General features: G+C 41.3%; 1 protein-coding gene across 5 annotated transcripts in view; it reads left to right on the top strand.

Moving 5' to 3' along the window:
* The window catches only part of pex5la (peroxisomal biogenesis factor 5-like a), a 180,702-nt gene that overhangs the window by 95,420 nt on the left and 58,947 nt on the right, over window positions 1-26,335 (top strand). For 3 of the 5 annotated variants that reach the window (XR_005053504.1, XM_036989309.1, XM_036989293.1), the window contains exons 2-7: window positions 1,825-1,936; window positions 7,767-7,982; window positions 9,624-9,747; window positions 10,529-10,622; window positions 15,928-15,957; window positions 17,605-17,700. Coding sequence is in view for 4 of the 5 variants with exons in the window: in XM_036989309.1 (XP_036845204.1) it covers window positions 1,825-1,936; window positions 7,767-7,982; window positions 9,624-9,747; window positions 10,529-10,622; window positions 15,928-15,957; window positions 17,605-17,700 (672 nt within the window). In the remaining variant the exon portion in view is untranslated. The remainder of the gene's footprint in view (window positions 1-1,824; window positions 1,937-7,766; window positions 7,983-9,623; window positions 9,748-10,528; window positions 10,623-15,927; window positions 15,958-17,604; window positions 17,701-26,335) is intronic. The other 2 variants (XM_036989311.1, XM_036989303.1) reach the window with 1 other exon arrangement.

Here is a 26,335-nt window from a genome sequence, read left to right as displayed (position 1 = left end):
ATTGTCCTGTTTATTGTTCATGAGTTCACCTATAACTCCAGCACCTGCTGAACACACCTGGATGTGCATCTGTTATTCAGCTTTTGTATCATTAAGTTTCTGCCTGAAAAACAATTGCTCTGGAGATCAGGGATGGCAAATGTCATGTTTCCTCTTCGACAGCATTGTACAAGCAGACAATAATGATGGTGGGGCTATTTTTATATCAAAACAAATCCATATTTTGAATCATTTTTGTCACTAGAGCAACTACTTCAGGGGTAATTATGATGGATGGGATGTAACCTATGCCACAGCAGTGTTGGCAAACCTACAGCGACAGTCCAGGATGCCTCACAGGCAAGGTGATTAACTTCAGCATGTGTTTGGGAACTGAGATAAACAACTGCTAATGGCTGAGCAATTACACTTGGGGACACACCCAGTAAGTCTCTTCCTCAGCTAGTCACAGCTAGTTTGGATAGTACACTGGGACAGGTTAGTCTCCTCAGCTAGTCTGAATAGAACACTGGGAAAGATTAGTCTCCTCAGCTAGTCTGGATAGGACACTGGGAGAGGTTAGACTCCTCAGCTAGTCTGGATAGGACACTGGGAAAGATTAGTCTCCTCAGCTAGTCTGGATAGGACACTTGGAGAGGTTAGACTCCTCAGCTAGTCTGGATAGGACACTGGGAGAGGTTAGTCTCCTCAGCTAGTCTGGATAGAACACTGGGAGAGGTTAGACTCCTCAGCTAGTCTGGATAGGACACTGGGAGAGATTAGTCTCCTCAGCTAGACTGGATAGAACACTGGGAGAGGTTAGACTCCTCAGCTAGACTGGATAGAACACTGGGAGAGGTTAGTCTCCTCAGCTAGTCTGGATAGAACACTGGGAGAGGCAGATGAAGGATTCACAAAGCTAACATTCAACTGAGCCTATTCATGCTGACTAGACAGAGCATATGAGTTTGCCATCGCACGCATATTGATTTTGTCCAGACACGTTCAGGAGACTCAAGTTGAAATATCAAAACAAACTCTGTACCAACTATATTAATTTGGGGACAAGTCGAAATGCATTAAACATTCATGGACATTTAGCTAGCTAGCTTGCTGTTGCTAGATCATTTGTCCTGGGATATAAACATTAGGTTGTTATTTTACTGGGGAAAAAATGTCATTTTTTTCTGGATCTTTGTAGAATTTTGACACATTTTGAGTCACACAAAATTGTGAGTTCTCTACTCTGACAATTAATACACAGATGAAAGGGGAAACCGAGTTAATTTCTAGTAATCTCTCCTCCTTCAGTCTTCTTCTTCTGTGGACTTTATATAGAGTTGGCAAACAACTTTAAGGTGCATTACCACCACCAACTGGACTGGAGTGTGGACCTCAGTTCATCTTCCAATAACCCACATGGGTACTCTATATGCTCCTAATAACCAATGAGGAGATGGGAGAGGCGGGACTTGCAGCGCATCAAGTGTAAAAAATACAATCAAGTTCTATTTTAGCACCTGGCTACGCAGACGCTTGTTGACGCGCACCAGACGTTTGGATGGAATTATTGAATGACATGTATGTGGTCAACGTGGGCAATGTGGTCAGCACTTAAAGGGTAAAACAGAACACTCATGAACTAGTGGAGGATTGGTAGGTCACGTCAGGTCGTGTCATCACTTTGTTTGAATTACATGATGCACTGTTTCAAATGGCCAATGAAGTGACACATCACTACTTGTTATCATAATGTCTCGGTCACGTTGACATTTCCAGGAAAAGGGCCAAAAAAGGCATATTTTGTGTGTGATTTTAAGCAGTGTCGTCTGTTTGCACTTGCAGCTGGTGAGTGAGCAACAAGAGAGCCGCCCCCTGCTAAGCCCCTCCATCGACGACTTTCTCTGTGAGACCAAGTGCCATGGCGCTGCCCGCCTAGTGACTTCGAACACAGCAGGTACCTCCACCGACCTCCCTCTCCTCTCTGTCTACCCAGCCCCGACGGCTGTAGTAGCCGCTTCATGCATTGGCCATTGGCGTTTCATAACATGATGACCTATTTCAGACATAATAATAATAATAATAATAACAATAAAGCCATGTTGATATGACCCCCTTTCAAACAGACCCTTATTTACAACTTTCTTGCATGTATATCCCCTTTTATACATATCAGTTTGAACCAGAAATTTGTGAGGGGTGGTGTGTTTTGTTTAACCATGGGGGGGGGGGGGGGTTGGCTGTTTGCAATTCAAATAAGAGAGCTGTTAAACCCCCTCACTAACTTCAAGCATCAGCTGTCAGAGCAGCATACCGATCGCTGCAGCTGTACACAGCCCATCTGTAAATAGCCCATCTGTAAATAGCCCAAACTACCTACCTCATCCCCATATTTAGTTTTTTTTCTGCTCTTTTACTCACCAGTATCTCTACTGCACATCCTCATCTGCACATCTATCACTCCAGTGTTAATGCTAAATTGTAATTACTTAGCCACTATGACTTATTTATTGCCTTACCTCCTCACTTAATTTGCACACACTATGTATAGATTTTTCTATTGTGTTATTGACTGTATGTTTGTTTATTCCATGTGTAACTCTGTGATGTTGTTTTAGTCGCACTGCTTTGCTTTATCTTGGCCAGGTCACAGTTGTAAATGAGAACTTGTTCTCAACTAGCCTACCTGGTTAAATAAAGGTGAAATAAATAAAATTAACAATGGAACTGTTAATGAATTGACCTGGAAAAACAGAGCTCCATTTTCACAGACCTCATATCTGTTTTTTGGTAACAGGGTATGTGAAAGGGAGTAACACTATATAAGTTGACTGAAGTTAATGTCATAGAGGACTACTTTAAAGTTACATCAGGGGAATTGTATTATTGTTTCAGCGTGGTCATCAATATTTACTCTACTCAATGCATAATACAAAGTTCTGACAACATACCGTGGTAATGTTACACGATAGCCGTATGGACACAGTCACAGAACGAAGCTCATGTAGCAGATTACCAACTCAGTTTTTACCACGTTATTAATTTAGACCTTAAACAACAACGACAACAGTCAAAAAAACAACAAACAAAAAAATGATTAAATGGAGGTCATCTCTATAAAGGGGTAGTTTATAGATGAACCTTGTCCTGCCTACTGTCAGAACCTAATGTTTGATCCAATAGGGTGAGAGGCCACCGCCTTCTGCTCGTTTTCAGTCTCAGTGTCTGAAATGATTAAGTATACAGACACGGCCAGTTCATTCTGTTGTTAGTGTGTCGAGGAAAGTACTGTAACTAAAAGCATGGGCTTTTTTTTCTGTCAGTTGCTCTAGCTAATGTCAGGAGTTACGGCGGTCTGATTCCCTGCTGTGTAGTCACACAGAGTAGATTGGGATGATTTAAAATTAGTCATTTAGACGATCGGCTCCCAACCGAAGGTCAGTGGCGCCGTAGAGAGTGAAACATAGGAAACAACAGTGACTCGCTTGTCAGTAATATCCACAGGTTGAGCTGTCACGATACAAAAGTCTAACACAAATTATCAACTCTTGACAATACCAATGGACAATTTTATTTCCAATAGGCTAGAAAAAAAAAAACTATCTTGCGAAAGATCCACTGAGACTCCATTCATTGTTCTCTTGAGTATCCCCAAACGTTAATGATGTAAATATTGTCATGTTTTTCACTTATATTTTTAACTTGTGTTTTATTGTCTATTTATCAATGCAATATCCATGTACTGTATTTCAGTGTCAATGACTGCCATGTGGATATTATTACACATTTTGAAAAACAATTTACACAAACATGACTTTACCTGACCACAATAAACTGCAATAAAGAACGTTGTACCTGTAACTGTGAGATATTATGTGTTCAGATAGAATGTACACAGTATCTTCACTAAAAGTGAACTGACCACAAAATCCAACAGACCATGTAAACAACTGAAATATAAACTTTAACATGTCCATGACAATGTGGACTCAATCACTTCAATGACTCAATAGCGAAGCTCAGAACGCTACGATAGAAACGGTATACTATCCTTCGTATGACATACACACAATACACGTCAAATATGCCTTCCAGCTGGCAAGACTATTTGGAGACAACCTCATCATCTCAAGTAGCCTCAAGGTCATCTCAAGTAGACTCAAGGTCAACCATCTTGGTTTCTTTCAGGACATGGCTTTTCTCCTGACACAGATAACACTTCAGGCGACGTCTCCATCTCCCACAAGCGCTTCCTCTGATTTCTAATTGCATTCCTAATTTGAGGAGCACAGAGATATCAAGGAGCAGCACACACTAATTACCTTCAGATAACATTCAGAGGAGCATCCCGTTCGTTTATCATAAAACAGCAGTGTGTTATTTACAAAAGGACCTACGTGGACTTTCTCAAGTGTTCTGCACACACATTGTTATTTACAGAGATATGTGTGCACACAGCAGAGGCTGATCATGTCTGTAATTTATCCTTTATTTAACTAGGCAAGTCAGTTTAAAAACAAATTCTTATTTACAATGACAGCCTACCCCAACAACACTGGGTCAATTGTGCAAGGTCCTACGTGACTCCCAATCATAGCCAGATGTGATATAGCCTGGATTTAAACCAGGGACTGTAGTGTAGCCTCTTGCACTGAGATGTATTGCCTTAGACCGCTGCACCACTCAGGAGCCCAGTTGTATGATGAGGGAAATCACAGCAATATAATGCTAGCTCTTACAGATAAGCTAGTTGAGAACAAGTTCTCATTTACAACTGCGACCTGGCCAAGATAACGCAAAGCAGTGCAACACAAACAACAACACAGAGTTACATGGAATAAACAAACATACAGTCAATAACACAATAGAAAAAAATATCTATATACAGTGTGTGCAAATGGCATGAGGAGGTAGGCAATAAATAGGCCATAGTAGCGAAGTAATTATAATTTAGCAAATTAACACTGGAGTGATAAATGAGCAGATGATGATGTGCAAGTAGAAATACTGGTGAGCAAAAGAGCAGAAACGTAAATAAGAACATGTATTAAGATAGCGTTTTTTATTTTACCCCTTTTTCTCCCCAATTTCATGGTATCCAATTGTTGTAGTAGCTACTATCTTGTCTCATCGCTAGTACGTACGGGCTCGGGAGAGACGAAGGTTGAAAGTCATGCGTCCTCCGATACACAACCCAACCAAGCCGCACTGCTTCTTAACACAGCACGCATCCAACCCGGAAGACAGCAGCACCAATGCACCGGAGGAAACACCGTGCCACCTTGGTGAGCACACAATGCGCCCAGCCCACCACAGGAGTCACTGGTGCGTGATGAGACAAGGACACCCCTACCGACCAAGCCCTCCCTAACCCGGGCGACGCTAGGGCCAATTGTGCGTTGCCCCACGGACCTCCCGGTCGCGGCCGGTTACAACAGAGCCTGGGCACGAACCCAGGGACTCTGATGGCACAGCTGGCGCTGCAGTACAGTGCCCTTAACCACTGCGCCACCCGGGAGGCACTCCCTTTTACACTAACAAACTAGGTTTAACAAATGCAAAAAAAAGCCACAGTTTAATACACAAAATTGTGCATTTACAGAAGGAACGACACGGACATTATTAAGTGTTCTTCACACACTGCAATTCAGCACCTGACAATAAACTAGCCTTTATTTGTTTTCATCTGTTAAATCTATCTATGCAGGTAGCCTAGTGGTTAGAGCGTTGGGCTAATAACTGAAAGGTTGCTATATCAAATCCCTGAGCTGACAAGGTAGAAATCTGTTGTACTGCCCCTGAACAAGGCAGTTATAACCCACTGTTCCCCAGTAGGCAGTCATTGTAAATAAGAATTTGTTCTTAACTGACTTGCCTAGTTAAATTAAGGTACTTTTTTTTTTAAATAGCCGTCTTTCGGATGGGACATTAAACGGGTGTCCTGACCCTCTGTGTTCTCTAAAAATCCCATTCCCAATCTGGCCTTCATACCATCATGGCCACCTAATCATCCTCAGTTTAAAATTGGCTCATTTGTCCCCCTCCTCTCCCCTGTAACTATTGCTGTAAATGAGAATGTGTTCTCAGTCAACTTACCTGGTAAAACAAGGGTTAAATAACTCAACATGGTAATATACTCACAATGTAAATTAATTTACTCCAATAAATTGAGTTTGCATCTGAGATGCCCCTTGACTTGGTAGTTAATTAAACTATTACAATTTTAGTAGACGCTCTTATCCAGAGCAATTAGGGTTAAGTGCCTTGCACAAGGCCACAGACTGCTTTTTCACCTAGTTGGTTCGGGGATTCAAACCAGCGCCCTTTCGGTTACTGGCCCAACGCTGTTAACCGTTAGACTACCTGCCGCCGCTACCTTTATCAAAATGAAACCTGACTATCAAGACATCATTATTAAGGCGGGAAGGGCGTTTTCATTCTCATACTACAGGCTGTGAGTGGTTAAATGAACATGGACAAAAAAAGCCTTTACCATTAAAAAAAGGGTCCCTGTCCTTGTCCTTACCGGTCTAATGGTCTGGGATTAAATTGCTTAATTTACCAAACAGAAAAGCTCCGCCAAGGCTGCCTTAGCTGTCCCCAGTCTGGCCATCAAAGTATACTTAGATCTTCAGTGAGGTAGAGAAACTCCTGGAAGTACCTAACCAGGGGGCAACCGATGGAAGTAATACCCTTGACAAGGTATTCACTCAACAATGTGCAGAGAAATGTGAGGTAAAACTGTTACTGATTGTTTACCAGAGTTGCAAATAAAAAAATGTGTGTAAATCAAAAATGACGTGAAAAATTATGTCTCGTAATGAATCCCTCCTTGAGTCACTAATTTCAGAGTCACAAGTCTGTTCAGGAATGTTAATTAGGTTTGTCTTGACTGCTTTAAGGAAGATGAGTCTCTGTAAAGCAAAGATTTGAACTGATCTACCAAGAAGCTAAACTATACTGAACAAAGATATAAAAGCAACAATTTCAACGATTTTACTGAGTTACAGTTCATATAAGGAAATCGGTCAATTGAAATTAATTAATTAAGCCCTAATCTATGGATTTCACATGACTGGGCAGGTGCTCAGCCATGGTTTGGCCTGGGAGGGCATAGGCCCACCCACTTGGGAGCCAGGCCCTCACACTGGAGAGTATGGCTCAGCCAATCAGAATGAGTTTTTCCCCACAAAAGGACTTTATTACAGATAGAAATACTCCTCAGTTTCATCAGCTGTCCGGTTGGCTGGTCTCAGATGATCCCTCAGGTGAAGAAGCCGGAGTTCCTGGGCTGACGTGGTTACATGTGGTCTGCGGTTTTGAGGCAGGTTGGACGTACTGCCAAATTCTCTAAACAACATTGGAGGCGGCTTATGGTATAGAAATGAACATTAAATTCTCTGGCAACAGCTCTGGTGGACATTCCTGCAGTTAGCAGGCTAATTGCACACACCCGCAAAACTTGATACATCTGTGGCAGATGTATTGTGTGAAAAAAATTCACATTTTAGAGTGTGCTTTTATTGTCCCCACACAACGTGCACATGTGTAATGATCATAATTTAACCAGCTTCTTGATATACCACACCTGTCAGGTTGATGGATTAGGATAAATGCTCACTAACAGGGATGTAAACAAATTTGTCAACAATATTTGAGAGAAATAAGCTTTTTGTGTGTACAGAAAATTTCTGGGCTCTTAATATTTCAGCTCATGAAACATGGGACCAACACTTTACATGTTGCGTTTATATTTTTGTTCACTATAGTATGATTTCCCCCTCCAGTTCTGTCCTCCACATTGGATCTATTGGACCTCAGCGAGCCCGGAGAGAGAAGGAACAGCAAGCAGGACAAGAAGAGCCCTCTGCTGTCACGTGGGGACGGGCCTAAGAACATGCCTCACCGGAAAAAGACGACGGACGAGACCGAGCTGATCCAGGTGGATGTAGAGCAGACTGTCCCCTGTCCCCACACTCCTGAAAGAGTGTCACTTGACTCAGGTACACTGGGGTTGGTAGTAATTTAGGCAGGTTACGTTAGTGTTCTTGGGCACAGGGACTATGGTGGTCTGCTTGAAACATGTTGTTATTACAGACTGGGAGAGGTTGAAAATGTCAGTGAAGACACTTGCCAGTTGGTCAGCACAACCTCAGAGTACATGTCCTGGTAATCCGTCTGGCCCTGCGGCCTTGTGAATGTTGACCTGTTTAAAGGCCTTACTCACAGCGTCTGCGGAGAGAGTTTTACCAGTAGCAGTAGTCTTGGTCCTGGTTGGATAGCTCAGAGCATCTGCTCTTTCTACCAAGATAGTTTACCAGTAGCAGTAGTCTTGGCCCTGATTGGATAGCTCAGAGCGTCTGCTCTTTCTACCAAGATGGTTTACCAGTAGCAGTAGTCTTGGTCCTGATTGGATAGCTCAGAGCGTCTGCTCTTTCTACCAAAATGGTTTACCAGTAGCAGTAGTCTTGGTCCTGATTGGATAGCTCAGAACATCTGCTCTTTCTACCAAAATGGTTTACCAGTAGCAGTAGTCTTGGTCCTGATTGGATAGCTCAGAGCGTCTGCTCTTTCTACCAAAATGGTTTACCAGTAGCAGTAGTCTTGGTCCTGATTGGATAGCTCAAAGCGTCTGCTCTTTCTACCAAAATGGTTTACCAGTAGCAGTAGTCTTGGTCCTGATTGGATAGCTCAGAGCGTCTGCTCTTTCTACCAAAATGGTTTACCAGTAGCAGTAGTCTTGGCCCTGATTGGATAGCTCAGAGCGTCTGCTCTTTCTACCAAAATGGTTTACCAGTAGCAGTATTCTTGGTCCTGATTGGATAGCTCAGAGCGTCTGCTCTTTCTACCCAGATGGTTTACCACTGAAACTATTGTCAATTTATAGTGATTCCTCATGTCATGTATGAGGGATTGACTATAAACTCTCGATGGCGCTTGTCAGGATACATTTTTGGTTTGCCCGACTATAATGATCTAAACTGGCTGTTGGACCACAACTATGTCCCTCATCATGTTTAGTGGCCATTGTCACTTTCAAGTATGACTAAACAAACAGCTGTGTAGATGAACACTTAGGTGCAGGTTTAAAGGATGATCTCTTACAGCCAATAGTTACGCAGAATTTAATTTGTATCATGTCGTCATGACTACCTAATATCTAGAGCATAACTCATTGCCATTTTCATAACATTAAACCAGGAATGGTATTAACCTCACGTCCCCAGTCTCCTAAACGCTTAAACAACCTTGCCACATTGAAAAGTTTCCCTTATGAAGTCCAAATGAGTTTCCCTTATGAAGTCCAAAGGAGTTGACCTTGTTCATGTTCAAGATCATCCGAAGGAGGATCAGGCAGTAAGTAATGAACAGATCATCTTAAAATAGATTAAGAGGTAACAGACGATTAGTTTCCCATTAGCAAGTTGAGGAGGTTAAAGCCTTTTACTCTTCAACTGAGTTCTAACAATGCGTAGCAAGTCAGACAATGCTTAGTTTGATTAATTAATGACATAGAGTTTCATAATAACCCTGGGTGTCATTTACAAGAAAAACGCATGTCTCTGTCATGGATCTGTCCAGTTGGCAATTTTATTTTATTTAGCTTGCTGTTAAACTGATTTCTCTGTGATTGCTCTTTTCAGTCAACATTGCCTCTCCTTTGGAGAAATGGGAGGAGCTCAATGTCCACACTGAACGAAACAGCAGCAGAAAGTGGAAATTGGAGAGACGGGGTTCATCGAAAAACTCCTCCAGTGAACTTCTGTGGTAAGTAACCTTCATGCACCTGTTACATCGATGTCAGTTACAAATCTGGTAAGTTGCTGTGTCTTTGCACTATACTCTACACCAGTGGTTCCCAACTCCGGTCCTCCAGTAACCCCAAAAATACATATTTTTGTTATGGCCCCGGACAAGAACAGCTGATTCTACTTGTCAACTAATCATCAAAGCCCTTGACAAGTTGAATCAGGTGTGTTTGTCCGGGGCTACAACAACATGTGTGCTGTTGTGGGTACTGGAGGACCGGAGTTGGGAAACTCTGCTCTACTCACCACTTCAATATCGCTCTTCACTTTAATTCACTTGAATTGTGAAGTAGTTCAAAGTATGAGAGAATATTTTTACCTAAGTGGGGCCACAATCATAGCTATTATAATGACGGTAGTCAGGCACCCCCGCCTCTTTTGTGCATGCTGAAAAGGTCATCTAAAGGACATCCCCTCCCTATTCACTAGATGTCTGCCTTACTGTATATACTGCAGGTGGTATTGGAAATGGTCATTATCACAGAAAAGGTAACCAAAAAACACTCATTCAATTAATCTAGTGTAGTGCAGCCCATTGCTTAAGAGCAGTCGGTCGCTATAAAGACGAAACCCTGAACAACCAGTACATTGGAAATAAAGAGCCTTTCAGAAGGTCTGCACACTGTTGAAGCATCATCAAGAAAGCTGAAGAAAGTAAAGTGCTCTGACTTAATCGTGTTTAGGGAGTAATTAATGCATGTATTATTGATTCAACTGTCCTTTCTGTCCTTTCTCTTTAGGTCCATAGACTGCAAAACGCAATCAGAGCCACCCTCCAAGAGCTCTTTGGAAGTAAATACCATAGCAGAGGCCGAGCCAGCTCTAGCATTTCAAGTAAGTGCCTTGGCTATTGAGTCCTGAGTAGTCATTGCTGTGTCAGGCCATTATTGTCTCTTCCGTCTGCACTTGAAATCAACAGTCTTTTGAAGTTGAAAGCTTTTTACCTAAAAAGTGTATTGTTTTGATTAGAAGTGTCTTAGGCTTCTTTGTGACATGTTGAGAGGATTCTACTTTGTTTGATGGAAGTTGATTGGTACTAGGGTTGTAAAACAACCTGCAATTTACCTGCAATTTGGGTCATTTTGGAAATGAATACGTCAAGTTTGTAATTTATACTTGAATAACTTTTTAAGAAATGAATGAATATAAAAAATAATGGATTAATGTGCTGAAGGCAAAACACAACACAACTATATTTCTAACATACTACTGATTCTTATTATTATTATTATTATTATTATTCTGCCTGCTCTGGCTATTAAACAACTCAGGCTATTAACATGAAAACAACTTTCAAATGTGCAGACTGCCCCAGCTTAGATTCCTTGAGAAAATATTTTTGACAGTATTTATACTTTTTGTACTACAACAATATTTAAATGAGCTCCCAATGCATTTCAATGACAATAAAAGGGCCATTGATTTACATGGGGGAAATTTCAGCCTGGTCTCATACACTAGTTGTAACATAGTAAAAGTAAAGACAATACACTCATATTGGTGTGATATGCTATGTTTGGTATGGTTACATAAGACAGAAGTTTACTTTATTATATGAACATATAGCAACCCAAAGGTTTCGGGTTCGAATCTCACCACGGACAACTTTAGCATGTTAGCCACTTTGCAACAATTTTCTCCTTTTTTTAACTACTTTGCAACTTCTTAGTTGCATGTTAGCTAACCCTTCCCCTAACCACTTAACCTTATCTTAACCTTAACCCTAACCCCTAGCCTAGCTAACGTTAACCACCTAGCTAACATTAGCTTAATTGGAATTCGTAACATCGTATGTATTGCAAATTCTTGACATATTGTACGAATTTCAATTTGTAATATATAGTACAAATTGTCATTCGGAAACATACAGTATCATACGAAACAGATAATGGACATCCATAAATGAATACATACCATACAAAACGTAACATATTATACTAAATGGAGGAGATAGATTTACATTTACTATGTTATGTCTAACCCTGAGTCCAGGTTGAACATTTTGGCACGTTTCTCCTCTTAAACTTTAAACTATCAACACTAAACCAAAGTTGAGATGTTCCTTGCATTCCGATTTTTTTTATGCCAGTTATGTTTGTTTTTTTACTATAACCATTTCAAATCTGCATAAAATGTCCAAGCTAGAGACACAAAACCAACTTTCTCATGGTCAGGCTATCCTAACGTCAAATTCTTCAAAACTATAACTATATAAATGTGCACAAATTTGCATAAAATAACTCACCAACAGTAACTAGAAACACCAAACCCACTTTTACATGTTTCATACTATCCTGTCTTATCCTATCCAATCAACCGATCAACCAATCAAACAATCTTTCCATTTACCTACTTTTTCAACTATAACCAGTCACCACCATTACTACTGCAGTCACTACCACTACTATAACCTATTTAACAACCATACATACTTTAAAACAAGCTAGCAAGCACACCACATTTTCTTCTGGAAATGTACCTTTCTATTTTGTTCTAAATATTTTTACTACCGTTCAAAAGTTTGGGTTAGGGTTAGAAATGTCCTTGTTTTCCATGAAAACACACATGAAATGAGTTGCAAAATTAATAGGAAATATAGTCAAGATGTTGATAAGGTTATAAATAATGATTTTTAATTGAAATAATAATTGTGTCCTTCAAACTTTGCTTTCGTCAAAGAATCCTCCATTTGCAGCAATTACAGCCTTGCAGACCTTTGGCATTCTAGTTGTCAATTTGCTGAGGTAATCTGAAGAGACTTCACCCCATGCTTCCAGAAGCACCTCCCACAAGTTGGATTGGCTTGATGGGCACTTCATACGTACCATACGGTCAAGCTGCATAGTTTGGAGCTGTGCTTTGGGTCATTGTCCTGTTGTAGGAGGACATTGGCTCCAATTAAGTGCTGTCCACAGGGTATGGCATGGCGTTGCAAAATGGAGTGATAGCCTTCCTTTTTCAAGATCCCTTTTACCCTGTACAAATCTCCCACTTTACCACCATCAAAGCACCCGCAAATCATCACATTACCTCCACCATTCTTGACAGACGGCGTCAAGCACTCCTCCAGCATCTTTTCATTTTTTTCTGCATCTCATGAATGTTCTTCTTTGTGATCTGAACACCTCAAACTTAGATTTGTCTGTCCATAACACTTTTTTCCAATCTTCCTCTGTCCAGTTTCTGTGTTATTTTGCCCATCTTTAATTTTTATTAGCCAGTCTGAGATATGGCTTTTTCTTTGCAACTCTGCCTAGGCCAGCATCCCGGAATGGCCTCTTCACTGTTGACGTTAAGACTGGTGTTTGCGGGTGCTATTTAATAAAGCCAGTTGAGGACTTGTGAGTTGTCTATTTCTCAAACTAGACACTCTAATGTACTTGTCCTCTTGCTCAGTTGTGCACCGGGGCATCCCATCCCTCTTTCTATTCTGGTTAGAGCCAGTTTGCGCTGTTCTGTGAAGGGAGAAGTACACAGCGTTGTACAAGATTTCTTGGCAATTTCTGGCATGGAATTTCTCAGAACAAGAATAGACTGACGAGTTTCAGAAGAAAGTGCTTTGTTTTTGGCCATTTTGAGCCTGTAATCGAACCCACAAATGCTGATTCTCCAGATACTCAACTAGTTTAAAGAAGGCCCGTTTTATTGCTTCTTTAATCAGGACAACAGTTTTCAGCTGTGCTAACATAATTGCAAAAGGGTTTTCTAATGATCAATTAGCCTTTTAAAATGATAAACTTGGATTACCTAACACAACGTGCCATTGAAACACAGGAGTGATGGAGTAGATTTTCCATTTAAAAAATCAGCTGTTTCCAGCTACAATAGTCATTTACAACATTAACAATGTCTACACTGTATTTCTAATCAATTTGATGTAATTTTAATGGACAAACATGTGCTTTTCTTTCAAAAACAAGGACATTTCTAAGTGACCCCAAACTTTTGAACGGTAGTGTATATCTGTGTATTTTTCACGAGTTTCTAGTGGATAGACCATATGGCTCAAGAGAAAATAGCCTAATTAATGAAACAATCTTTGAATTAACAATGACATCATTTGCAATTAACTCTGCAACTCTTCCAACGATTGAATTTTTTCACAACTTCCACCAGTTCAGCACCATGACATTTACAACAAACATATGACATCTCACATAATAAAATAAATAAAAACGTGTACAAAATATATACAGTGCCTTGCGAAAGTATTCGGCCCCCTTGAACTTTGCGACCTTTTTCCACATTTCAGGCTTCAAACATAAAGATATAAAACTGTATTTTTTTGTAAAGAATCAACAACAAGTGGGACACAATCATGAAGTGGAACGACATTTATTGGATATTTCAAACTTTTTTAACAAATCAAAAACGGAAAAATTGGGCGTGCAAAATTATTCAGCCCCCTTAAGTTAATACTTTGTAGCGCCACCTTTTTCTGCGATTACAGCTGTAAGTCGCTTGGGGTATGTCTCTATCAGTTTTGCACATCGAGAGACTGAAATTTTTTCCCATTCCTCCTTGCAAAACAGCTCGAGCTCAGTGAGGTTGGATGGAGAGCATTTGTGAACAGCAGTTTTCAGTTCTTTCCACAGATTCTCGATTGGATTCAAGTCTGGACTTTGACTTGGCCATTCTAACACCTGGATATGTTTATTTTTGAACCATTCCATTGTAGATTTTGCTTTATGTTTTGGATCATTGTCTTGTTGGAAGACAAATCTCCGTCCCAGTCTCAGGTCTTTTGCAGACTCCATCAGGTTTTCTTCCAGAATGGTCCTGTATTTGGCTCCATCCATCTTCCCATCAATTTTAACCATCTTCCCTGTCCCTGCTGAAGAAAAGCAGGCCCAAACCATGATGCTGCCACCTCCATGTTTGACAGTGGGGATGGTGTGTTCAGCTGTGTTGCTTTTACGCCAAACCTAACGTTTTGCATTGTTGCCAAAAAGTTCAATTTTGGTTTCATCTGACCAGAGTACCTTCTTCCACATGTTTGGTGTGTCTCCCAGGTGGCTTGTGGCAAACTTTAAACAACACTTTTTATGGATATCTTTAAGAAATGGCTTTCTTCTTGCCACTCTTCCATAAAGGCCAGATTTGTGCAATATACGACTGATTGTTGTCCTATGGACAGAGTCTCCCACCTCAGCTGTAGATCTCTGCAGTTCATCCAGAGTGATCATGGGCCTCTTGGCTGCATCTCTGATCAGTCTTCTCCTTGTATGAGCTGAAAGTTTAGAGGGACGGCCAGGTCTTGGTAGATTTGCAGTGGTCTGATACTCCTTCCATTTCAATATTATCGCTTGCACAGTGCTCCTTGGGATGTTTAAAGCTTGGGAAATCTTTTTGTATCCAAATCCGTCTTTAAACTTCTTCACAACAGTATCTCGGACCTGCCTGGTGTGTTCCTTGTTCTTCATGATGCTCTCTGCGCTTTTGACGGACCTCTGAGACTATCACAGTGCAGGTGCATTTATACGGAGACTTGATTACACACAGGTGGATTGTATTTATCATCATTAGTCATTTAGGTCAACATTGGATCATTCAGAGATCCTCACTGAACTTCTGGAGAGAGTTTGCTGCACTGAAAGTAAAGGGGCTGAATAATTTTGCACGCCCAATTTTTCAGTTTTTGATTTGTTAAAAAAGTTTTAAATATCCAATAAATGTCGTTCCACTTCATGATTGTGTCCCACTTGTTGTTGATTCTTCACAAAAAAATACAGTTTTATATCTTTATGTTTGAAGCCTGAAATGTGGCAAAAGGTCGCAAAGTTCAAGGGGGCCGAATACTTTCGCAAGGCACTGTATGTATTCACTAAGTTGATGGGTTATATCAAGGATAATGTTTTACACCTTTGTCATTCTATTTTTCATATTTAAAACATTTTATTTTATTATTTTTGTATATTTTACATGTTATGAAAATTACTTAAAATCCTTAAAAGTAAAAAAAAAAAAAAATCTGTAGTTTACTGGTACATTTCTAAAGTTACCAGTAACATGGCCTCCCTTTGCAACCCTAATTGAGACGCATGCAAACCATAATTCCAGTCACTGTACTGGATCCCTGTGATGTGACTGTGTTTTAACCCGCCATCTTGTGCTAACACCTCATATTCTTCCATTACAGCTCAACAGACAGTATATTAGTGGAAGACATGTAAGCCCCTCTACGCATCCTTTCCTATAATATCAAAAGACATTTGCACTGAACAGACAACATCACCACAGAATCCAAAAACAGAAGAAATATGTGTTGACGGTTCACAACAAGGGTAACGTTTTAGATGACAAAAGTAGTTCAACCGAGAGGGGTCCATGTTGGCCTTTTAAATTGTTCCTTTGTGGTGCTCTGAGGTCCAAATGTCGAGCGCTTCCCTCCTTAGTGGCCGTGGTCTCTATACAGGTTAGCCTGAGACTCCTGTTACTATCCGACCATTATTAGATGAATAGATCATGAGTAATTCAGTAGCCTTACTCTGAGCCCATTCAAGCACACAGTGTATCTCACAGAGACCGGCTAAGCAACCTCTAAATAATTGATTTTGGATTAAAGATGGCCACAGAAGATGGGGAGTTATACTCAAACAAACGCTACATTTGTTTCACCCCAGGGGAACCATTGTAAGTCAACGACAGCGATACTGTAAACAGCGGCTTTGGTTTCCTTTACCTGGCAGGTGGTCACGCACGCAATAGGTTGACAGAGGAATGATGTCAAATCAAAAATAAATAAAACATTAATTTGTCACATGCTTCGTAAACAACAGGTGTTTCGTAAACTAACAGTGAAATGCTTACTTACGGTCCCGTTCCGATTAACACAGAGAGAAAAATAGAAAGATGATAATGCAATGAATAAATACAATGAGTAATGATAACTTGGCTATATATGAAAAAAGACTAAAACCGACTAAAATCCTTCACACCTCCCTACAGCTTTCCTGTACCACTGGGCCTTGACATTTTGCACACAACAGCATGTAGAACTGCTTGGAAAGCTGGGAAATAAACTTTAGACACTGCACGTTTTTAAAGTTGTTTTCCTTTTTACCATTTTAAATGGCATGACGTAGTAGGCAACATTAAGCGGGGGGAAGCTAATTCTCTGGAGGCCATTAATATCTAGATAAGCCAACTTCAATTAGACCTCGCATAAATCGTGTCCTTCTAATGGCCAGCTATGGAAATGGAACATGGAATGTTACAGGTAATGGCTGAGCTGACACCGGGTTTTACAGAACAGATTAGTCATCAGAATGTGACAACCAGGCAGCTGTGGCAGTGGGAGGCCACTGACTTGCGTTCTACCTGAGAGCTACAAAATGTCTCCCTGTATGGAACATGTACTTCATTTTAATTCCTTGGTCTTCATAATTGATTCCCTAGCCTTAGGCTACAAACATCACCAGTTACTCTAGTAATGCACTACATCCAAACACATTACGCTATTTCAGCACAATTGATATTTGGTACCAGTTTTGCTAGATATGTTGCGCAGTCACAAAACACGTATACATATACACAAAGGACAACACATGTAGAAATGCAAACTAGTCCACTTCTTTTCAAAAGCAGCATGAGGCATTGTCAGATGCTATAACAATGCTACCATCAGCACATTTCAGGGTTATGAGCATGTCAAAGGCTTTGCCGAGACAGAGATATTTACCCCTCCCCGGGGAAGGCAGAGATGGCTGACCCTGCACCCCTCTCTGTCTGTCTGTCTCCTCTCCTTTCGCCTGGCTGTGTGTGTGTGTGTGTGTGTGTGTGTGTGTGTGTGTGTGTGTGTGTGTGTGTGTGACAGGGCCGTTTGAGTAAAGAGCGGTTCGGTGGCGGTGCCCTCCTGTCCAGAAACCAGTCCCTGGAGGAAGAGTTTGAGCGAGCCAAAGCAGCTGTGGAGGTAAGAGGAGGGGGATTGAGTTTGAGCGAGCCAAGGCAGCTGTTGAGATAAGAGGAGGGGGTTTGAGTTTGAGCCCACCAAGGCAGCTGTGGAGATAAGAGGAGGGGGCTTGAGTTTGAGCCCACCAAGGCAGCTGTGGAGATAAGAGGAGGGGGATTGAGTTTGAGCATACTAAGGCAGCTGTGGAGATAAGAGGAGGGGGATTGAGTTTGAGCCCACCAAGGCAGCTGTGGAGATAAGAGGAGGGGGATTGAGTTTGAGCACACCAAGGCAGCTGTGGAGATAAGAGGAGGGGGATTGAGTTTGAGCATACCAAGGCAGCTGTGGAGATAAGAGGAGGGGGATTGAGTTTGAGCACACCAAGGCAGCTGTGGAGATAAGAGGAGGGGGATTGAGTTTGAGCATACCAAGGCAGCTGTGGAGATAAGAGGAGGGGGATTGAGTTTGAGCCCAACAAGGCAGCTGTGGAGATAAGAGGAGGGGGATTGAGTTTGAGCCCACCAAGGCAGCTGTGGAGATAAGAGGAGGGGGATTGAGTTTGAGCGAGCCAAGGTAGCTGTGAAGGTAAGAGGAGGGGGATTGAGTTTGAGCATACCAAGGCAGCTGTCGAGCTAGGGCAGTGGCGGTCATGACATTTTATCAGCCGGTAACTGCCATGCAAAGGTAACATTAACATAAATTAACATAAATACGTTTAGCATCTCTGGGCTTCCACGCATAGTCTACAAGCCACCGATGCAGACTTTTGGAACATCTACATTTTAAAAAGTCTAATACATCCATTTTAATATAGCCTACATCAGGGATAGGCAACACTGTTCCTGGAGTGCCACAGTTACTGCAGGACTTTGTTCCAACTAGAAAAACCCCACCTGATCAACTGAGCTAATTGATCAGCTCAGTTATTGACTAAATTCAACAACAACAAAAAAAAAGTCAAACATGAAGTGCATGAGGCACTCCAGAACCATGGTTACCTACCCCTGGCCTACACCGTCACAATAAAGCCATGATTTATTTTAAGCAGGTTCTAAAGAAACATTATGACGTAGCCTATTTCAGAAGAACAGAATAGCATACTCTGAGTCGTCCTTCTGTTAGGCCCTGATCTGGCTATGCCATATGGCTGTGGGATACACTAGTTCATGTAGCAGAATAGTATACTCTGAGATGTCCTTTTGTTAGGCCCTGATCTGGCTATGCCATATGGCTGTGGGATACACTAGTTCATGTAGCAGAATAGTATACTCTGAGATGTCCTTCTGTTAGGCCCTGATCTGGCTATGTCATATGGCTGTGGGATACACTAGTTCATGTAGCAGAATAGTATACTCTGAGATGTCCTTCTGTTAGGCCCTGATCTGGCTATGCAATATGGCTGTGGGATACACTAGTTCATGTGGCAGAATAGCATACTCTGAGTCGTCCTTCTGTTAGGCCCTGATCTGGCTATGTCATATGGCTGTGGGATACACTAGTTCATGTAGCAGAATAGTATACTCTGAGATGTCCTTTTGTTAGGCCCTGATCTGGCTATGTCATATGGCTGTGGGATACACTAGTTCATGTAGCAGAATAGTATACTCTGAGATGTCCTTTTGTTAGGCCCTGATCTGGCTATGCCATATGGCTGTGGGATACACTAGTTCATGTGGCAGAATAGCATACTCTGAGATGTCCTTTTGTTAGGCCCTGATCTGGCTATGCCATATGGCTGTGGGATACACTAGTTCATGTGGCAGAATAGCATACTCTGAGATGTCCTTTTGTTAGGCCCTGATCTGGCTATGCCATATGGCTGTGGGATACACTAGTTCATGTGGCAGAATAGTATACTCTGAGATGTCCTTTTGTTAGGCCCTGATCTGGCTATGCCATATGGCTGTGGGATACACTAGTTCATTTAAGTAAAGTTTTTTATTTTTAATGTAGCAGGCAAGATTTGCTTATAATTCCTGTTGCATTATTTTTACAAAATGATTTCCAAGGGATGGCACACATTCTGCTATTCTGCGTTAAGCTGTTTACATAGTGATAACTTGAAACAGGTTCTCCTATGCTTAATTAGAGTTATTTATGCAACGTTAGTTTTAAAAACCTTAGGCTATATGTTTTGATTACTAATAAATTGTAAGGCTGCATGATGCGACTTCAATGATGATTTAAAACATTTTGCATGACAGGCCTGTATTTGATCTGCTCTGTTTCCTACGCAGGCTTCACACACATACATCAGTCTCTCATTCACAATTCAACAAGCTTTATAATATATATGTTATAATATTTATATATTTATAATATATTTATAATATTCCCACCCAACAGACAATTCTAAATGTAATATGTTCTTTACATATAGCCTAATATATGTGTGGAATGATTTTTGATTTAGAATGGCTCACAAAAAAAAAAAAAAAAATCCGTAGCCTCGAATAGCGAATGGAGGAAGCGGTTCCCACGGTTACGTTTTGAATATGCCAGGTAAGCTACGCCAGTTGTAAAGCAGATTAATGTGCTTAAGTTGAACCCTATCAGTCCCTATCAATCCCGAGACCCCAGGGGAAAAAAGGGGCTTTTTATTTATCTGCCTGACCAGTCCTTATATTTAACCTCATAATGAAGTGTTTTACCATGTTCTTTTCAGGACAACCAGGGCTACAAGTAGAACACAAAACAATTTGACATAAACAGTTGTATTCATGAGTTTTATTGACAAATGTCAATGCAACAATAAGGTCTGCCACAGCAAAAACAAAGCAACATGTATATGAAGCTGTAAGTACATAAATTATTTACTCAGTGGGAAATTAATATCCAACTACTCAGTGACGACTGTGTGGAGTTTGTGACAGCAACTATGTGAGCTTATCACAGTATTATAGACACTATGTCCATGATTACCTGTCTAGCTTGTGAGCATCATAGAGCGATACATGTTACATTTGTTTGTGAGAGTCTCAGCTTTTCATAGATAGGTTTTAATAGATTGTGGCTCAAACCATTCGGACTCTACAGCCGTTTTTGTAAAAAGACCTGGCCCCGGGCTCCAGCGGTATCCGCCCTTGTCTCACAAACACCACTCTAGCTCACACAGACTAATGGTGGACGCATAAGAAATAAATACATTCCATTGTTTAAAAGGCGTCACGTGGGGCTCATTGGGTTAAGAATTTAGCAATAAAAATAGCAGCACAAGAAATCTGTGAACCTCTTTTAAATAGTGGCCAGTCAAACCTCTGTTTTCACACGCGATTGCACAATGACTGGACTGGAACCCTCCTCTTTTTAATAGAGGGCATCACTCTGTTTTCACAAGCGATTGCACAATGACTGGACTGGAACCCTCCTCTTTTTAATAGAGGACATCACTCTGTTTTCACAAGCGATTGCACAATGACTGGGCTTGTAAAAACACATGTCTCCAACCCTGTTCCAGAAGTCCCAGGCCTATAGGCTATGCTTAGAGTTACAGTATTTGGCCACTTTAGTTTTGATGCAAACCCTAGCAAAACGTATAGGCCTATGGACTAGGCTACATCCAGGCTGTATCACATCCGGCCGTGATTGGGAGTCCCATAGGGCGGCGCACAATTGGCCCAGCATCGTCTGGGTTTTGCCAGTGTAGGCCGTCATTGTAAATAATAATTTGTTCTAAACTGACTTGCCTAGTTAAATAAAGGTTCAATAAAAAATGCACAAATTAACATAATGCATGCGACTATGATTTGAAAAAGTTGCAAACAAATGCATACGCTGTTTCTTGCCTCAGACTGCACACTCTGGGCATAATTCACAATTGATCATATTTTCACCCAGACTATTCTCAATCTAATCTTGTTTTTACAGTATACTAAATAATATAAGTGTGAAATGAGTTTTCATTTTGAATGGGCCATTATCATGCACCTTTCAGAGCGGTCGGATAAAAACATACATAATTCGTATGCACTTGAATAGCGAATGGAGGACAGGTAGCCCGGTAGGCTACTCCAGCTGCAAAGCAAAGCAAGGTGCTAAATATTAGTGTCACGCCCTGACCTTAGTATTCTTTGTTTTCTTTATTATTTTGGTTAGGTCAGGGTGTGACGTGTGTTTTTGTCTCATATAGGGTGTTTGTACTGTCTAGGGTTTTTTGTAGATTTATGGGGTTGTTTCCATCTAGGTGTTTATGTAGGTCTATGGTTGTCTAGATTGGTTCTCAATTAGAGGCAGGTGTTTATCATTGTCTCTGATTGGGAATCATATTTAGGCAGCCATATTCTTTGGGTATTTTGTTGGTGATTGTTTCCTGTGTCAGTGTTTGTGCCACACGGGACTGTTTCGTTTGCATTTCATGTTGTTATTTTGTATTTGTGTCATGTTCAGTCTTTTCTACTAAAACATGGACACTTACTACACTGCGTATTGGTCCGATCCTTGCTACACCTCTTCAGACGAAGCGGAGGAAATACGTTACAATTAGGAAAGTTGAGAAATAAATATAGTAGGCCTAGCCTATAGAAAGCTGATGGGATCCTCCTCTTTTTAGTAGAGGCCATCACTCTGTTTTCTCACGCAATTGCATAGCCAATAGAAATGTTGCGCAACATGGGCTCATTGGGCTCTCATGAAGTGTTTAATTAGATTTTCGAAAGCATTAGCATTGATGTCAGAGTGATTAGAGGGACAATAGACCACTGAGTACCAGGCAGTTAGCGACTGGTAGTTAACAAGTTTGGTAGGCCTCTAATGACCATCAGCTGCATCAGTGCAGTTTTGGAGAAATTTACTGTAACTCAACAGTCACATGGAATTTGACTGCGGTCATGACTGGTGACTGGCCGTAATACGGTCACCATAACAGCCCTATGTTGAGGTAAGCGGAGAGAGATTTCGGACACCTTATCTGTATAAGGTCAGTCAACTGCACCTGGGCCATTCAAGTATTTCACTCTTGAATTTTTCCTGAAGATGGAGACAACAAGGTGTAATCATAATATAGCAGAAGCACACATTGAAGGTACTGCTTCATGTGATTTGCCTGAGTTACTTTGCCTGAGATGCGAAGACTTCCCAGAGCTAATGCTTAGACTTTAGCACAGTGGGCTAACACAGTCTTATGGTGTGACGGATGTTGGGTGTCAAACCTCGCCGGTCACACTCAAAGAGTAGAGCTTCTTAACCCTCAGGTAAATCTCAATAGTTTGTCTCCTCTTCATTTAGAGCTGCTGTGATAGAACTGGGCAGTTAGACAACTTTAAGTAGCCATCCATCTACCATATTGCTTCTGTCCACAGGTCAGTGCAGATGAGACAGGGAGAAAAAGCCACTTGAAACTATTGAAATGCAGCCCTTCTGTCCTACAGATACAGGTTGATGCTGATTGGTTCAAGTCATTGAGGTTTAAACCAATAAGCTACAGTGATCTCACAAACTGCAATAAGTCTGAGAACTAAGTTGAACTCCATCGTTAGCGACAAATACGTCCATGAGACAGTTTCTAATATCATTTTCCGACTTCGCTGTTCAAGCCCATTATCCTTACCGTCTTTGATCATCGTTGGTATAATAACACTGTCTACTTGAAGCTGCTTTTAGGTTGATTTATTTTTGATTGATTATCTCTGTGCAAAATTATCTCTGTTGTGATTGTGTGCTACCTCGCTCCCAATGACACTCGCTATCAGCATTATAGTCCATACTAAATGCACCAGCTCGAGGTCATGGGAGTTTCCACCATCTAACAATAGGAAAGTAAATGGGTCAGCCATTGTGGAGCCAGACATATCAGGTAAAACAGCAGGGGAGGCACAGTCACCGTAATTAGATATAGCTAGGTAGATTCATCATAGGACTATGTGATTATAGGAGCTCTTCAGCTGTGGTGCTCCCATCCATTGAGAATTAGGAGAACAAAGCTAGTGGTCCCATCAGTGACCAAATAGGCTGCAATTATATGAAACATGGAAATGTCTCTGAGTACGTATCAGGCTTTGAATAATACCTTTTGGTTCAAAACTCATGCTCATTTGGTCCACTGATGAGTTTTCACCTTTGAAGGCTGTCTGTCTGGTGAAAACAGATATGCTCTACAAAGGTATGAAGAGACACCATTGCAAACAGCTTTAATTCAAGAGAGAGATCCAGATATTGTTATGGGAATATAGTACTGAGGGAATGATGCAATTCAAATTCCATTGACTCAGAGCAATAATAGAAGGCGATTGCGATTCTGTGATTGGAATTAGTGCCTCAGCAATGGAATAATTGAATATCAAAATCAGTAAAAAAAATGAGGATTTTCTCCCATTCTACCTTGCAGATTTTCTCGAGCTCTGTTAAGTTAGATGGAGAGCGGCAGTGATCAGCAATCTTCAAGTCTTTCCACAGACTTTCAATGGGATTCAAGTCTGGGCTTTGGCTGGGCCAGTCTTTCACATTCTTGTTCTGATGCCATTCCAGCGTTGCTCAGGCTGTATGCTTTGGGTCATTGTCCTGTTGGAATGGAAATCTTCGCCCCCAGTCTATGGTCGTTTGCACTCTGAAGCAGGTTCTCATCATGGATTTTCCTGTATTTGGCTCCAATCATTGTTCGCTCTATCTGTACCAGTCTCCCAGTCCCTTCCACTGAAAAGCATCCACATAGCATGATGCTGCCATCACCATGCTTCTGAACAGGGATGGTGCTAGACGTGTGATAACTGTGCCTTTTTCTCATGAGTGGCTTCCATTTGGCCACTCTCCCATAAAGCCCAGATTGGTGAAGTTTAATTTTGTATTTTTATTTAACCTTTATTTAACTTGACAAGTTCTGTAGAGACTGTTGTCCTTCTGGCAGGTTCTCCCATCTCAGCTATGGAATTCTGTAGTTCTGTCAGAGTGGTCATTGGGTTCTTGTTCAACTCCCTGACCTAGGTCCTTCTTGCCCGGTTGCTCAGTTAGGTTGGACGGCCAGCTCTAGGCAGAGTCTAGGTAGTTCCATATTTTTTCAATTTCCCAATGATGGAGACCACTGTGCTCTTGGAAACTTTCAATACTCTAGACATTTTATTATACCCAGATATATCCCTCTTTACAATCTCAGAGATCTATTGACAGTTCCTTGGACTTTAGGGTATAGTTTCTTGCTCTGACATGCACTGTTAACTGTGGAACCTTAAATGTATTTATTTCTAAATCATGTCCAATCAAGTGAATTGGCCACAGGTGGACACCAATCAAGTTCTAGTGACATCTCAAGGATGATCAAATGGAAGTGGATGCACCTGAGCTCAATTTGGAGTGCAAATTGGTGTGAATACTTATGTAAAGGAGATATTTCTCTATTTCATTTTCAATAAATTTGCTAAAATGTCTAAAAACATGTTTTCACTTTGTCATTATGGGGTATTGTGTGTAGATGGGCGAATTCAGGCTGTAACACAACATAATGTTGAATAAGTCAAGGGGTCAGGATACTTTATAAAGGCACTTGTATCTCCACTATTCTCTTAGAGAAGGTGTAAGTAGTGCTCCCGTTTTGACTGATGTGAGAGACCTGGGGCCTATCGCGTTACATGTGCTGTACTGAAGGCTACAGTACGATGTTACACACGGACGTATCTGGGAAGGTCAATGACTAATGGAGTAAAGATAGGAATACAATGAGAAAGTGTCCTCCCCAAAAAGGAGCTCTTGTCCCACTTAGGGATCACTTCCCAATGTGAGTGATGTCGGAGTTAATGATGTCTTGTTGGAGACTCTGAGCCATAAGTCCCAGGCTCTCAAATCACATGGATAAGTATACAAGTGCTTGCCTCAGGGCAGGTAATTCCGAGAAGTGATGATATTTGGAGATGCACCCGGACAAATGTTGGATCGATTGGTAACAGTATCCCGGAGCGTCAATTGGCGGCCTGAGACACTTTTGGCTCGGTCAGCAATTCTGGCTTGGACTGTCGATATCGGTCCCTGTAATCACAGATCACTCCCCTTAAATTGCCGAGCATATGCATGCATTCATACTTATTAACAAATGGAAGGAGATGGCTCAAACTAATACCTCTCCGTCACACAGGCTAGCTGCCAATCTATTCAATTAGTTTAATTGCCAAATGTCTGGAATTTATCAAAAGACAGAGCAAAAACACCAAGGAATTATGTCCTAAAATATCATGCATTTTAAAATAATAGGAGAGATGAGTAGTTGTGGCTTCCATGCGTTTCACATTAAAACCATCAAAAGGGATGATAAAAGGATAATGGGCTGAAAAGCAGAGCCCTTCAGATGCTTTGGTCGTGCTTAATTAGGACAGAGGGTGATAAAGAGACGTCTACAGGGGAGGGTTGTGCCGTGACGTTGAAGCTGTTTGGGGACGGTGGCAATCACATTGAGCCAATGAAGGCACCCCTGTCTTATTAAATAAAGAGCCGGCTGCAAGCTACAAAGCCACCAGGTTAACTCCTGCTCTGAGGAACAGTGTTTTGCTGTGAGTCAGAGATAGCGGAATCACAGCTCTGATAAAAGACCGGATCAAGGTCACTGTGGGCCGAGTATTTGATTAAAGCTGCAGGGGACAGCCTCACCTTTTCACCGCTTGATTTTCCCTGAGGCACTTTTGGTTTGGAGGGTGATTACTGTCGTTTTGGTACAGAGACATTTCTAGAAAGTTACAGA

This window comes from Oncorhynchus mykiss, chromosome 1, assembly GCF_013265735.2.
Source record: "Oncorhynchus mykiss isolate Arlee chromosome 1, USDA_OmykA_1.1, whole genome shotgun sequence".
Lineage (NCBI taxonomy): Eukaryota > Metazoa > Chordata > Actinopteri > Salmoniformes > Salmonidae > Oncorhynchus > Oncorhynchus mykiss.
This window is presented reverse-complemented; position numbering and strand designations above follow the sequence as displayed.